The sequence below is a fragment of the Zophobas morio genome, unplaced genomic scaffold, assembly GCF_036711695.1.
Source record: "Zophobas morio isolate AGI-343-1 ecotype UQ-CSIRO unplaced genomic scaffold, CSIRO_AGI_Zmor_V1 ptg000058l, whole genome shotgun sequence".
NCBI lineage: Eukaryota > Metazoa > Arthropoda > Insecta > Coleoptera > Tenebrionidae > Zophobas > Zophobas morio.
In genome coordinates, this window is record NW_026972163.1 from 6,868,848 (window position 1) to 6,885,183 (window position 16,336).

At 34.9% G+C, this 16,336-nt stretch overlaps 1 protein-coding gene across 1 annotated transcript in view; it reads left to right on the forward strand.

The window, feature by feature from the left end:
• Positions 1-16,336, forward strand: part of LOC135143102 (protein kinase C, brain isozyme-like) — a 183,262-nt gene that overhangs the window by 146,998 nt on the left and 19,928 nt on the right. The window contains exons 8-12 of the mRNA XM_064074964.1: positions 1,800-1,931; positions 1,983-2,156; positions 2,223-2,314; positions 2,366-2,567; positions 2,657-2,845. Of these exons, the coding sequence (XP_063931034.1) occupies positions 1,800-1,931; positions 1,983-2,156; positions 2,223-2,314; positions 2,366-2,567; positions 2,657-2,845 (789 nt within the window). The remainder of the gene's footprint in view (positions 1-1,799; positions 1,932-1,982; positions 2,157-2,222; positions 2,315-2,365; positions 2,568-2,656; positions 2,846-16,336) is intronic.

Genomic DNA, 16,336 nt, shown 5'->3' on the forward strand with positions numbered 1-16,336 from the left:
ATTCATACACCCATGCATCTGCTTCTGCTTGTACTGCTGGTTGTTTTCACTGCTCTGTTATTTGACATTAACACTGAATTGTAGCATGTGATTTGTGGCAAAACAAGGGTATTATTATTATTTTTTGTAATGATTTTACATTTTTCACTTATAAAAGCAAGAAAAAGTGAATAAGCGTGCATTAACAAAAACAAACTAACAATAACATATATAACAAGTGAAAGAGGTGAGGTTTAACAAAAAGAGGAAGTGCTGGGAACATTTTCAGGTTCCATGTTTTCAACGTCTTGATCGTCGTCCTCATCTCTGAGATTGAGAAATCACTGTCTGAATCGTCTTCTGTTAACTTTACAGTAATCGGTGGTATATCTTGTACGGAAAAATTGCCCATTGCCTTTTTCCAGTCTTCCTCAAGGAGTTTTTCACAGTGCGTAATACTGTTTTGCCACATTTCAGGAGTGAAATTATAAATAGCTTCAATCCACAAATTTGCTGTTCTTTGGGGATCAGTAGTGTCCATATTTATATGTTTGTTATAATGTACTGCTTGCAGTAACCCCATGCGAACTCTATTGGGTTATATTGGCAGTGATACGGCGGCAATCTTAAAACATCCATACCATTGTTGTGGCAAAATGTGTCTATTTCATTTTTGATTGAACTATTTGGTAAAGTAGGTTTTATCAAATCCCATAATTGCTTTTTGGTTAAGGTAGGTTGGAAGCTAATATTTATTCTGTTTTTCTAAATGGGTTTGCATTGCAGCTTTATTTGATGATTGGGTTGGAGGTTTTTCAAGACGCACAGAATGGTAGGGAGCGTTATCTAATATCACAATAAAGTGTTTTAAAATCATCAAATTTCAGTACAGGAAATATCTAACTTTGCACCCACTCTTTAAAAATGTCACCAGTCATTGTTTTGTGGTAATCTCTATCATTAGTTTGTGAATGAAAAAGTAAACCACAACCATCAAGAAAACCTGATGAACAACCAGCATGTAGCACTGTGAATCGTTGGCCCTCTGACTTTCTTAATTTGTAACTTGTAGTGGGAAGATTATCATTAACCCATGTCTTCGTGGGAGAACCATTTTTGTATATCCATGTTACATCAAAGTAAACAAATTTAATATTATTCAGATAATCTTCGTTATACTTTTAATACGTTTTTAAGAATTTAATTCTCTAGGCTACTATATGGGGTCTTTCGATTAAAATTTTCCTGTAGTTTTCCATATTGCACTTATAGCCCATGGCTTTTAAAATTTTGTATAGTGTTGACTTCTTTCCCCGTAATAAAATCATGCAAAATTCTACGTACAGTAGCTCTGCATACCTACAAAAACTAACTTTTGAGATTTTGAAAATAAATTACCAACCAAACGTTCACTGAAAAAACATTAGAAAGCTTTTCTTCAATATCGAGTTTACTGGGGGAAGGGTCTAGGTTTTGAAACTCTTGGGAGCATTTTATTAGAGCCATTTTTAATGTCGCATCCAGCAAATTTCTCCTTTTACGATCCATTATTGCAATATTTTTAAATTTTGATTAGATCAACGAAGCGCTTGCGCTACAAACAGGCGTCAGCAGTCCGTACGTCGAGCTAACTGAAATGACGTCTTTTGACACTCTTGACAGAAACAGTTAGCATTGCTGACACTTATAGCATAGGAAAGTTTCTGTCGTTAGGAAATTTTGATTTTTATAACCAAAATCAACAGGTGGTGGACCTTTAATTTTAAAAATGCACTTTACCTTATGACCTTAGAAATTCGCATTGTTTTTTTTTTTTTCAGAAAACGTCAATAACCAAAAAACCTTCAATAACTGCTGATAAAGATGTTCCTCATAATATGGGTAAAAAAGATATTATAAGAGCCAGCGACTTTAATTTTCTGATGGTACTAGGCAAAGGATCATTTGGAAAAGTAAGTCGCCATACACTTATTTGCAAATATCTTAACATTATTGTTTGCAAGGTTATGTTGGCCGAAAGAAAAGGAACTGATGAACTCTATGCAATAAAAATTTTAAAAAAAGATATTATTATTCAAGATGATGACGTCGAATGCACTATGGTTGAAAAACGTGTTTTAGCCCTTTCCAACAAACCGCCGTTTTTAGTTCAACTTCACTCTTGTTTTCAAACAATGGTATCCACTTTTGTTTAGCTTATCTCTAATTTTTGCGCTAACAATTAACAATCAATATTATTCTAGGATCGCCTTTATTTCGTTATGGAATATGTAAATGGAGGAGATTTAATGTTTCAAATTCAACAATGCGGAAAATTCAAAGAACCTGTTGCAGTGTAATTAATTTCAGTGTTGTAGCCACTTAAAACTAGTTAAATCATTTTTAGCTTCTATTCTGCAGAAATTGCTATAGGTTTATTCTTTTTACATAGTAGAGGAATCGTATACCGTGACTTGAAACTTGATAATGTCTTACTAGATCAAGACGGTCATATAAAAATTGCAGACTTTGGGATGTGTAAAGAAGGAATTACAGGCGATAAAACTACTAAGACCTTTTGCGGCACACCGGATTACATAGCACCTGAGGTAAGATTATTTTTTAATTTATGATCACTAACATTTAGGTATATTAATAATAATAATATTATACATACACGTGTTGTTGTTCTGTACAGATTATTCTGTATCAACCCTATGGCAAATCTGTTGATTGGTGGGCTTACGGAGTTTTGCTGTACGAAATGTTGGTTGGACAACCACCTTTTGATGGTGAAGATGAAGAGGAATTATTTGCAGCCATTACAGACCACAATGTTAGTTATCCCAAAGGGTTGTCCAAAGAATCTAAAGATGTGTGTAAAGGGGTAAGTAAGTACAAATAATTAACTTGTAAATAAACACTTTGGGCAGACAAAAGTTGTATACCAACATACGCACATAGTTAGATTTCATTTGACCGAGAGCTGCAGTGTTTAATTGGTGTAGGTAGTTGGCTATTAGTACGACATATTTTACATATATGTGAAAAACTACAAATAGGCAAATTTTAATTGTAATTTTTTTTCCTACAATCGCTATATAAAGTGGATATTTTGATTGTGATTTTAATTTCGAAATGGCACGTTTTTAGACACAAGTGCGTAAAGTGACATACGATTGCGTAAAAGTATGTTAGGTCTCACTTTTACGCACTGTTATTATAAGCATTTTGTAAGTAAACAATTATTTAAATGATTTAAATTAATGGTATTTTTGTTGACGAAGATGAGGAGAATGCCTTGTGAATATCTACTGCAATTGGCGGTAATGGATCTGAGGAATTCAGGGGTTCGTTTTCAGAGATTTTTGCCTTTTTGGAAACAACTTCTTTGTCACCTAGAATTTTCCTTGCAATAAGACTTTTGTTTTCCAAAGAATTCTCAACGTATCCTTCGGCACTGAAGAAGAACGCCAACCACCCCCATGTCTCAAGTCGATACATCTTCAACCTCTTTTGTGCTCAAAAATGTAAGTTCCTCTCTTCTGCAGGCGCCGGATATGCCAACAATTAATGCAACCTTAAATGTTAATAAAATAAATAATTAATTTGTTAAAATTGAAAATAATCGTTTTACCTCCATCAATAAATAGCTTGTATCATCTGCTTCTTTAATAAATTTTTCTATTTCTTCTTTGGAAAATATTCGCGACTTTTTAAGTCGGTAACTCTCAGCTTTTCTATTCAAGAATGCGATGAACGTTTGTGTATTTACTAATGTCGATATTTTTTTTCACGTAAATTGTAGTTCGAAGCATTGAACTTACTCCATAAAGTTGACGCTTTTAGAGTTAAGAATATTTCGGAAAAATATACCAGAATCACATTTTCTGAAATGCAGTGCACTTTTTTCTGATCACACCATTTGTTAAACTTATTGTAGGTTGTTTCGTATCCTTTTTTCGACTTTTCAGGAATTATTGTTGTTAGTGCGGCTTCATGTGCTTGCTTGTTCGACGTCGGACGGGATTTCGGAATCACTCATGCTGGTGTTTTTATAATTATAGACTCAATGTTATAGTGTTTCCTTACTTTTTTGATCGAATAATACATTAAACTGCATTAACACTAAAATAGGCACAATTTTTTTTGTTGAGAAACAATTTCTTACTAGACAACCAACATGTTTCAGTTGTTACTAGTGGCTTACTTGAAGTTGTATCAATAAAAATCTAAATATTGTCAAGTCAAGTATCAATTTTAAATTAATTGTGAGAAATGTCACTTGAAATGTTTATTTTTAAATTTTGTTGCGATTGTAGAAAAAATCTTGTTTGCTACACGTGCGAAATGGGTCTTACGCACATGACGTGTTGTCCAAACTCGCCCTACGGGCTCGTTAGACAAACTTCACGTCTAGTGCATAAAACACTACCATTTCGCAACTTGTAGCAAAAATAGCTATTATGGTTAAGTGTACGATAATTTTTTCCGCAGTATTAATTACGTATTTCTCTTAAATTTTTTCTTCTCTAGCGTTAACTAAGGGTGTTGTAATAGGTTAGCGTTAACTAAGGGTATTGTAATAGGTTGATTGTGACTAATATCTGACTTATTATTTTCTTAGCGTCTTAAAGCTTGAAAAGTACAAACACTTTGATTGTTCGTTTCCACCTATGTATTGTCTGCTCTCTATCGGCGATTTTGTTAAGATAGATTTTCACGAATGTCACAAATCAGTAATCTTGAAATGTATCCATCTCTCGCAAGAATTTGCGGAATTTTAAAAAATTATTACTTCCGGATCACAAGCTAAGGACCCCTAGAGTACGAAAAAATAATACTCCTATTCCGTTTCTGTCTGTCTCTCTGTCAGTTTGGCCGTCGTCTGTGTCGATTTTTATTAGACTTCGAAACCACTGGATCCATTGTTATCAAATTTTCTATGTATATTAGGAATGACATGCAGATGGTTAAACCCCCCGTATTCGTTGATTCGCTATTAAAGCACGGCCAATTCTCTTAATAAATGTTCTAGCTTGCCTTGACCGTTCATCAGGTGCCAATATCCATGTACTGCATACTGCATGTATGTACGGTCGTGGACAGTGAATTTCGTCCATCCAATTTATATCACAGAAAAGAACTCTAAATTAGCCCTTAGATCTTTCTAACCTTTTTTTATCATTTTGACATAAAGGGGCAAACTAATTTACTTTTCTCTTTCTGAGAAGTTGAAAAAGTAAAGTAGAACAGGTACTATACGGGCTAAATTTAGTAGCTAAATTTTCTATGAAAACTCTTCAAATTTTCGCTTTAAATAACTCCTAACAAACATGCATTCCAACGAAGCTAATTATTATCTCCGTACTTAAGCCTACTATCATACCTGCTTCTCAGGTTAGAAATCAATCCAAGACCAAACAGAAAATAATTTCAAATTATAAAAGAAACTCAAGAAACTTTATTACATGCAGCACAGGCAGGTGTTTAGAATACAACAGTCAAAATATTCTATTTTTTTCACTAGCAGCCATGAAGCATGCAAATGTCGACTCATTTATTAGAGGTAGCAAATTCAACTTTTGCGACCACGGGTTTAAAAAGAAGATTGAGGTTATGTACGCAATACTTGATGCGATTATTTCTTAAAAAATGAATAAATGTGTGCTACTAACATTATTTGAGTATACGCATGGTAGTTGGCAGATGGTAGAAGATAAAATGATTAATTCAGCGACAAGTGTAAACGGTTTTCTTTGTGTTGAATTTAGATTAAGTTTGATTAGAAATCAAAACAAAATCATGTTGCATCAAAAAATTGAACGTTTATTTTTTCAATTTATTGTCTTATGGTTTCTACTAGTGAAAAAAATAGTATATTAACCACGGTTGCAAAGCCACTTCTAGACCTCGCGCTTCAGAGCCCTCGACGCTGCGCGTCTCGGGTTCTAATTTGCGCTCGGCCTAGAATGCATGGCTTTGCAACCTTGGCTAATAATATATTATTTCTGGCACGTGTAACATGACCCTACAGAAATCCATGCCCACGTGTTGACAGATATTTCGCTTTGTTGACATGTTTGAAGATTATATCGTATGTTTCAAGGCCTGTATACTTTTAACTTGCCATTTTGAAAACTCCAAAACCCTCTAGCCTACATGAGATGTTGTATACTAGACGCAAACATTTAGTGCGTTTATGGCTTCACACCAATTTAACTCCCATTACATATAATACAACGACATCAACAATGATTGAAATATTTAGTTGACAAAACTGAATTAAAATAATTTTGGTTTTTCAATTGGCGGGAAGAACTGTCCGCCAAATATGATGTTTCAAAGTTGACTTTGTCGTATAGGTGTTACTTTTACCCCCATTGAATCGTTTGATCGGCATTTTAGCATTTTAATTTGCGACTAGTAGTCCGGTCAAAATAGACAAAAATAGTAAAATGAAATAACAAAAACTCCGACAGAGCTGAATTTTGGTAGAGACCTTGAGTACACCAGTAGAAATAAAGTGTCAAAAGTCCCCATAGATCCCATCTGTGCTAAAAAAGTTATTCAAGGTCAAAGGTCAAAATTTTTTGTTTTTTGGATTTTTCTCGAAAACCGTATGCTTTATCAAAAATATAGTTCAGAAAAAAATTATAGAGCATAAAATTGTCTACAAAAACGGTCCTTATATGTTTTTTCCTGAGAATCACCATTCTTAAGATATAGCCGTTCTAAAAGTTGAAGGAGTTACATTCTATAATTCTATATGATATGCACACATTTCCACACCACCTATGAGGTAGTGTACTTGGCGCGTTTTTTTTTAACGTGGTTTCCCCAGTAGGCCTACAATCTGTTATGACGGACTTTTATGGGAAAATACTGTATTTACTGCATGATGATTATTGATTTTGATATTGATACAGTTGATTGATTCGAACTATACTTCTAATTTCTGTTCACGTTTTAATCTGATGCATACTCTTCAAACTCGACTTCAACAGTCATGTCTTCTTCAATTTCTTCTTCTTCTTCCTCTTCTTCTTGCTGGATGTTCATAAATTGTTCAACTGAAGATGAATCAGCTGTCTCTTCATCGATATCACATGAATCTTGGTTTTTTGATTCAATTGAACATTCGAGCAAGACTGGCCTTGGCAATTAGTGCACGCTGGTGAACACAACAACCCTACTCTTCTACAGCCACATTTAGTACAACTTTTTTTGCAATTGCAAAAAATTATTGTTTGGGAGTATAGTTTGAATCGGTTCCAAAGTATTATCTGTTAATTTTCAACCCCAGTCTTCGGGGTTCAGTTGTGATAGCCTAGCCATGTCGGAACTTGATAGTATACTCGATACAAGTTTTGATGAGCAGAAGCCGATGTTGGTGGAAGACAAGATAGTTGTACTTGTTTCGTTTTTTTTTTTTTTTTTACAAAAGTTAAGTATATCTATACTTGTTACAATTAATTTTTTTTTGGAGCTCCATAAACAGCAAGGAGAAAGCGAATTCCTTTTGTGATTATGATTATCGTTCGAGGAGACGAATCAATTTCTTCTAATACTTTAGCGCAATCAAGTATCGCAGCCGGTTATTGCATGTAAAAATACAATATGGTTTTGGCATTTTGGATAAGCAGATAAACTTCTTGAAGAATATGTTTCTGTTCGCTGTTGAGCCTTTTCAGGTTTTAAAAAGTAAATAATTTTTTCAAACTATGGTAGAAGAGACTGGCTAAGGGACTGAGTTTCTTTTGAATGTATATTCTCAGAATTGTTAGTAGTTATTTATTATATTGTTCGTAGGTATTTTATACATGTAAGAGACACGAATGGCATTTTTACTTATATTAAGAGTCTGACTATGTAGGTATATACATGGCATTTGTGTGCATGTCATGGAGGATGTAACTCTTTCAACTTTAAAACGGCGATATCTTGGGAATGGTTATTCTTAGGAAAAAACTATAAAATTCATTTTTGTAGATAATTTTATGATATACAATTTTTGTGTGAATTATATTTTTGATAAAACTTACCGTTTTCTAAAAAAATCCAAAAAAACAAAAATTTTGACCTTGAATAACTTTTTTAACACACATGGGATCTATGGGGACTTTTGCCACTTTATTTCTATTGGTGTATCCAAGGTTTCTACCAAAATTCAGCTCTGTCGGAGTTTTTGTCATCTGAAATATCTATTTTGACCCAACTATAGTGTGTGGGTTTGTGTTTTTGGTTCAGTTTTTTTCTTCAAAACATCCATGTTTCTGTGGAGCAATATACCTTTATGGTAATGACATATTTTCGCAGTGGAACCCAATATGAATTTGGAAATTGGAATTATTCCATAGAGTTTTGTTATGACCAGTTCATAGGCATGTATCCTGATATACAAATTGCATCTCATCTTTTCACATAGCATTGTACACGTATTGTTGGGCAGCTTCTTGAAACCGGTGGTATCGAACAAAAGAAATCAAGTGAAAAACCGGTATCGGTGGTAACTGAACAATCAGTTCATAATGTTGAAGAAAGAATGCCACATAGTCCCAACAAATCTATTAGGCGACTGTCTCAACAGACAGGTATATATCTTACGGAAGTTGTCAAACAATGTTAAAAAAAATACTCCAAATGCACCCATACATCAAGGTGACCACGGTTCAACATTTACTCCCCCAAGACTTTGAAGCCCGTGTTCGTTACTGCCGCTGGTTCCTGGGTAATATAATTGCAGATGGAATTTTGGATACGACTTTTTATACGGGCGAGGCTTATTTCCATCTCTCGGGAAACGTTAATTCCCAGAATTATCGAACTTTGTCTACTCAAAATCCTCATATTTTTGTGGAGACCGATTTGCACCCCATTAAAATCGGTGTTTGGGTCCGCCATCTCTCGGAGAATGAAATTGGGTCTATCTTCTTTAATGAAACGATAAATGCCGACCGATATAGAACACTAATTTTAGACAATTTTATAAATCAACTAGACGAAGAAGAACGAGAAAGTTGTTTTTTTTTTTTTTTTGAACAAGACGATGTGATTTCGCACACAGTTGCTGCTACGCTGCATTATTTAGAACAAATATTTCCTGGCAGAGTGATTAGTAATTATGTGGTTCCAGTGAGAGATTGGGATTTCTTGACAGTTGACATGTAAGTTGGCAGCAACCTAACATTATAAAATACACTAAAATTCCTACGCTGTCACTGTCTCTGTTACAAATATAAAACTACTGAAAGTTCCATTACTAAGGTTAGGCCACTTTTCTGACTCTCATCTCCAGTGCTTCTTTAAGGTACGTGTCCATTTGAGAGGGCGCTTGCGAGAAATAATTCCAAGATCATCCCGTAAAGCCATGGTCGGGCCTGCTCTCAACTGGGTAAGCGTATCGCTTGCCCAGGGTTTCTACCTGGTTTCTCCGAGTTTGTGAGCGACTCTCACAATACAAACGCGTTTCGTAGTGCGACAATGATCTCCGATAAGTCTGTTTTACCACAAAAATTCTCGAGTAATGTAAAACTTATGTTTTGTAGCGCTTAGATTAGAATGATTTTGAAATTTCAAATTTCGCGCGGATGTTACACTTTTCTTCGCGTAGATTTAGTGACTTTTCTGTCACTCAATGTATCACCGTACGCAGTATAGAAGATTATAGCCTTCTAGGTGACCAGATTTAACATCTCCAAATTTCTTTTTGTTTGGACAAACAACATTTTTCGCAATATATTTCATTTACACATGTTTGAAAATTTAAAGAGAAGGGTGTATAGAAAATGATTCACGAATAGAGTCCATTTTAAAAATTGTGTTTATGCAACCCAAAATACATTTTCACAGATTGCTTCGCGAATTATTCATTTGAATAATTTTTTATTATCAGAGTTATCCAATTTTGAGAAACGTCATACTGATTAGTGAAGTTTCAAATAATTACTGTGATCTAAAATGTTTACAAACGACCAAAAATCCGACATGATATTAATATTTGGAGAATGCAAAAAAAATGCAGCAGCGGCAGCTAATTTCTACAGAGCCAGATACCCCAACAGAAGGGCTCCAAGTAGAAAAGTGTTTCGTCGATTAGAAGCAAAACTAAAGACTACAGGAAAGTTGGCCGCCTATTGAAAAACCGAAAGCTCGAGTTGCTACTAAACTCGAAAACGAAGTAGAAGTTAGAAGAGCAGTAAAGTTTGTCCAGAATTATAAGAATTTTATGGACTCCCAACGTTAATCCGTTTTACAGCCCAGGCGTCAATTCTATTGTACAGGTAAAGAGCCTGTCAGGGGAAAGCCGAAGTTTTCTGTACCTGAGTTCGCCCCGCTCTTCAGCTGTACAATACAATTGACGCCTGGGCTGTAAAACGGATTAAAGTGGGGAGTTCATAAAATTCTTATAATTCTGGACAAACTTTAACAGAAGATCCACATGCAAGTCAACGGATAATTGCAAGCAATGTGAGAATTAGTCAAAATTCGGTATCGAGGATTTTGTATGCCACTAAATTCCACCCGTAACCATGTTACATTAGTGCAAGAATTAAAAGATACTGCATACCCTAAAAGACTTGAGTTGTATGCTTTTTTCGTGAGCGTTTGAGAATTAATCCCAATTATTTAAACTCTCTTTTATTCAGTGACGAGGTTAACTTCAGTAATAATGATAGCGTTAACAAGCACAATCTTCATTATTACGCTTACGAAAATCCTCGAATTCGTATGGATCATTTCCAAAACGTCATTTCGACGAACGTTTGATGTGGAATTATTGGAAATAAAATTATTGGGCCATATTTTTTTCGTGGAACATTAACTGGCGTACGCTATTTACAATTTATCCGAGATATCTTACCAGAATTGTTAGAGGAGTTGGAAATTGACACATGACGTTCAGCAAGATAGAGTTCCATGCTATTTTCATCGCATTGTGCGCAACTATCTTAACGATAGATTTGAAGGTAGGTGGATTGATAGAGGCGCAGAATATGCGTGGCCCCCTCGTAGCTCTGACATGACCCCGCTGGGTTATTTTTTATGGGGATTCGTGAAGCCAAAAGTTTATGAGACATGTTCGGAGCTCTTTCTTGAACCGCCTAGAAGTTTGTGAAAGGAGCGTTGGTGTAGATTTTGATCATTTATTGCATTAGTTTTGTAATTCTATTATTGTTTTTCCGTATTAAAATGTATTTTGTTTCTAAGTTCAAAAAAATATTTAAACAAATAATTCGCGAAGTAGCCTGTGAAAATGTATTTTAGATTGCATAAACACAACTATTACAGCGAACGCTATTCGTAAATCACCCTGTATTTGCTTAGAAAATATTGGGTAACATTTTCAACATTTAATTGTAACCTTTTTCTGCTTCTTTAGTTTCCGTATTACCTACGTTATGTTTATTTATTTATTTTTAATTTTCTATGATATTTTGAAATAAACTTGGGTAAGACATTCTTACACAAACCTCATTTGACAAACAACTGTTAAAACTTTTACGACTTAAGCGGCTTATGTCAAAGCACCCTTATTGTGTGCATGTGCGGCGAGCTGGCTACAAACCTCGAGAAAACCCTATCGTTAGCGTTACTCCATAGGCGTACATCTCAGTTATTTTGTTCCAACAGGTTTTTTTTTTTTTTTTGATAAATTCGACATGGTGAACTGCAAACTTTGTAAGTCGTGGAATGAAAGTAAACAATCTGTGAAAGACAGACTTTGTTTGCATAAGTAAGTTATAAATGTATAACTTGAGTAACTTTGCCCCGCAACTGTTTAGCGGTACCTTCGAACGTAGGGGCGTGGTTTAGCCGAGCGCGTGTTCCAAACACCGTCGTAAGCGGTGTCTGGATTTCGAGCGGTCGGTACCACATTTTCAACCGTACTATCCCTCCGTTCTTATTCTACCCTCCTCGCACTAATTTGGTTGTCCCGTTGGATACCCGTCCCGTTTACCTGTCACGCCACTGGATTTATCATAACCTTACAATGATTTGTCACCGACAAGGAGGTTTAAATGTATAGAAATAGTATGCCGTATACCTCCATATATCAAAGTGTGACCAACATCTCCCGGGTGAGAGGAGTGAGGCGCGAGAGGTTTATTGCAACGCATGCAATTTCAAGAAAAACAAAAAATATTGGTTTTTAAACAAAATGTGTGGTTAATACACTTCCCATACGTTCGCGTATCTGGTCTTTGCAAACATCCACTAAAATTTAGAACAATGACAAATGTATTACAACTAATAGACAGCAGTAAAATCTAGTTCCGCCACTGACTCGCTCAATTGCTTATCCGTCAATTCACGAATGTGTACGAACACCATACCAATCCATACGAACAGCAGATAGGGTTGTATATGTGCGATACAAAACAACGAGCCCAGTACTGTCTCTACACATTTAAACCTCCTTGGTCACAGATTTGTCATCAGGTTGACAACTTGAAGAGAAAAACAGTAGGTACTATGAGGGAAATGGAATTCTGGCACAGATTCTGGGCAGTATATTCTTGTCATTTCAAAAAATGTCAATGTAAATGCACCTTTAGCGTTAATATGATCGATATTTTCAAAAAAACTGTCAAATTAACTTTCAAATATATCAATTGGTTCTATACAAATTTCATTCGAGATACACCCACATAAACCTTTATGACAGATAATGAGTGAAACCCCTGCACAATGGCAATTTATTGCTTTAAACACCCTATGCGACCAAATATCGGCACTTTCAGCAGAATTTTTCAGGGCCGTACTCTGTTAAAAAAATAAGGTGAAATAGACAAATTGTATTGGTTAAATAATATTTATAAGATTATAAGTCACTTTCAGACTCAGATGAGTCGTTATTTATTGAAATTATAATTTCGTTAGGCCGTGTATTTACAAATGTTGATTCAACTTTTATAACATGCCGAATACAATTCTGCCATTTTTCAGAAGATATGAGTTCTGATTGTTGTTTAATGAGATTTATTGCAGCGGGAGAACTTTCTGGACGATTATTATATTTTCTAATATTATATCTATAACATTACCGAAAACAGGTAAAACTTTGAACTCAACCCGAATACGGCTATGTATAAAATGACCTGTCAAGCCCTTTTCATAATTTATGGTTACGGTTTCAGGAGCACCGATTTTTGAGAGATTGGTCCCATAAAAATTTATGTGGATGTATCTCGAATGCGGTTACAGTACATGCCAGCTGTATCAATTTTTAGCAAATCTCGTAGCTGCATGTTAATATAATTGAAACAAGTTTAATAAAACTTCGACTTTGCCCGCGTCAAAATGAGAAATGCGCCAGACATTAAAAGCGTCGTTATGAATAGCTAAGGCCTGGTTTAGAAATTTTGACAATTGTGTGACACCTCTGCCCAGTTTTCCGTGTCTCCGATGGCACCAACTCTCTCAATCATTTTTGATCTTTCTGTAATGCTTTGAAATGTGACTAAACGCATGACAGTGAGTTGCTAACACAAAAAATAATCCTCGATCGATAATCGCAATCATTAAAAATTTCGGAAGGTGACATCATCTTTTAAACTTCTGCATTGATAACATAATAATATAAGAATGAAAATTAATAGAGGCAGCCGTGAAATCTTTTTGTTCATCTACCACAAGCCAACAGATGACGCAACACTACAAAATTTCCCATGGCCAACTCCATTAATCTCTAATGTGATTAATATTGGAGTTGGCTATAATTTGACATCACTATAGTAGAGGATCCCAAGTAAGAACGACCTTCACCGATTTGATAACCAGGTGAAAATTATATTTTAAAAAATAAAATATGTTTGTGAACATGTATCAATAAGGTTGCCATAAAAAAATGTTCATCGCTTATGATTGATTAAAATTATAAAAAAGTATTATTTTTTCAAATTTGACTGTCTTGGTTGCCAAATGACTCATAGTCTAATTGAAAGTATACAACATCTGCTATATGCAGTCGATCGGTTGCCTACCTTTTTCTGTTCCCTTTTACCTGGTAGCCGCGTGCAAACAGGTAAATTGATATTAGTAATTGCGCTCATCTGCTTACCACGATATTTATACATATATCAAAATGTAGGTAAATTTATTGCGAGTAGAGTAGTATAAGGTTGCTCAAGAAAATTTATTCATAGATTACGGTAGCTACTAGCTAGGCTTTGAAGTTGCAAAAATTGGAGCATGTAAATATGTGTGACAGAGAAGCATTGCTCGTACTGTACCATGCGATAAAGGAGGACGTAGTATAGCAGCTGCGCGCTACTGACCGGTAGAATATAAGAGAGTGCGCATGCTTCCTATTCGTAGTCCGTAGTATAGACAAGGAAAAAAATAGTATACTGTAGAGGATCATTTTGGAGCGTAATAAAATAAATAAGAAAAGCATAATAAAAAAAAACCTTCTCAAAATTAAAAAAAAAAATTAAATAAATTTACTAACACGTGTATAGTTTGAAAATTATAAATCTTTATTATCAAGCAATATTTACATAAAAAAGACATTAAATGCCAAAGTCATAATTGTAAATTATTCCGAATCGGAATCTCCGGAAGTTATATCGCCGTCTTCTAAGTCACTTTTTTGTAACATGAGGAATGATAACCTACAAACTCCAATAAATCTCTGTTTAATTGTAACTCCTCGTACTTAAAGCCTTTAGATCGTCGGTATGCTAATTTTAAATAGCAATGATCAGATGTTCTGTCATTAAAATCAATAACAGAATTTTTCAATCCACATAAAAAGCATTTTTTTTTCCATTTTTAATTTTTTTCACAAAACACGTGTTTATCACAACGTACTACGTTTGAAAATGATCCTCTATAGTATACAATTTTTTTCCTGCCGGCTCTGATACTACGAATAGGAAGCATGCGCACTCTCTTATATTCTACCAGCCAGTAGCGCGTAGCTGCTATTCTACGTCCTCCTTTATCGCATGGTACAGTACGAGCAACGCTTCTCTGTCACACATATTTACATGCTTCAATTTTTGCAACTTCAAAGCCTAGCTAAAGTTTGTCCAGAATTATAAGAATTTTATGGACTCCCAACGTTAATCCGTTTTACAGCCCAGGCGTCAAGTGTATTGTACAGCTGAAGAGCGGGGCGAACTCAGGTACAGAAAACATCGGCTTTCCCCGGACAGGCTCTTTACCTGTACAATAGAATTGACGCCTGGGCTGTAAAACGGATTAACGTTGGGAGTCCATAAAATTCTTATAATTCTGGACAAACTTTACCGTAATCTATGAACAGATTTTCTTAAGCAACCTTATACTACTTTACTCGCAATAAATTTACCTACATTTTGATATATAAATATCCTGGTAAGCAGATAAGCGCAATTACTAATATCAATTTACCTGTTTGCACCTTAGATCATATAATAAATAGATACCACCATGCCGTGTTCTTTCCCTAGCAGAGCCTGTGACGACATCCTCCTGTCACACATCTCTCTCGTGCATGGAGGGATTACAATGAAGCTATCCTTGCCTGATCACTATTTGAATTTTGGCCGCCTAAATTTTAGGAAGTATGTCTGAACTACCTTCGTACGAAAGATGTTGACAGCTTGATTTTATAAATAATTCACAGTAGATAATGAAAGGAATGGTAAATTATTGGGCAGCAATTGTGATCCTTTATGATTACATCACTTAAAATAGGATCTTTGTTCTAAATTCTAAAATTGTTTTTTGTACAACAACTCGAAAGAGAGGTTAGAAGAAACATCTGTCAAAAGCGATTTGTTGCGCTGGTGCGGTACAAGGATGGAAGTGAAATAGACATATACAGATGAAATGCATATAACAAAGATGAAGATGTGGTGATCACACAAGGATAGCATTATACTACTCCTCTTGACGTAGAAAACGACAACAGATAGCTTCATGTCTAGTCACAGCTTTCAGTTTGAGTATTGGTATCTATTTATTATATGATCTAAGGTTTGCACGCGGCTATCAGGTAAAAGGGAACAGAAAAAGGTAGGCAACCGATCGACTGCATATAGCAGATGTTGTATACTTCAATTAGACTATAAGTCATTTGGCAACCAAGACAGTCAAATTTGAAAAAATAATACTTTTTTATAATTTTAATTAATCATAGCCATGAACATTTTTTTTATGTCAACCTTATTGATACACGTTCACAAACATATTTTATTTTTAAAAATATAATTTTCACCTGGTTATCAAATCGGTGAAGGTCGTTCTTACTTGGGATCTTAGACTACTAACTAACTTTGAAATACAAAATTGAATATGTTTCATTTCATTCAAGTTGCATTGCTTAAAGATGAGAATTTGTAGTGGTAGAACCTTCTACATCCCAGATGCATCGGTTTCTTAATTC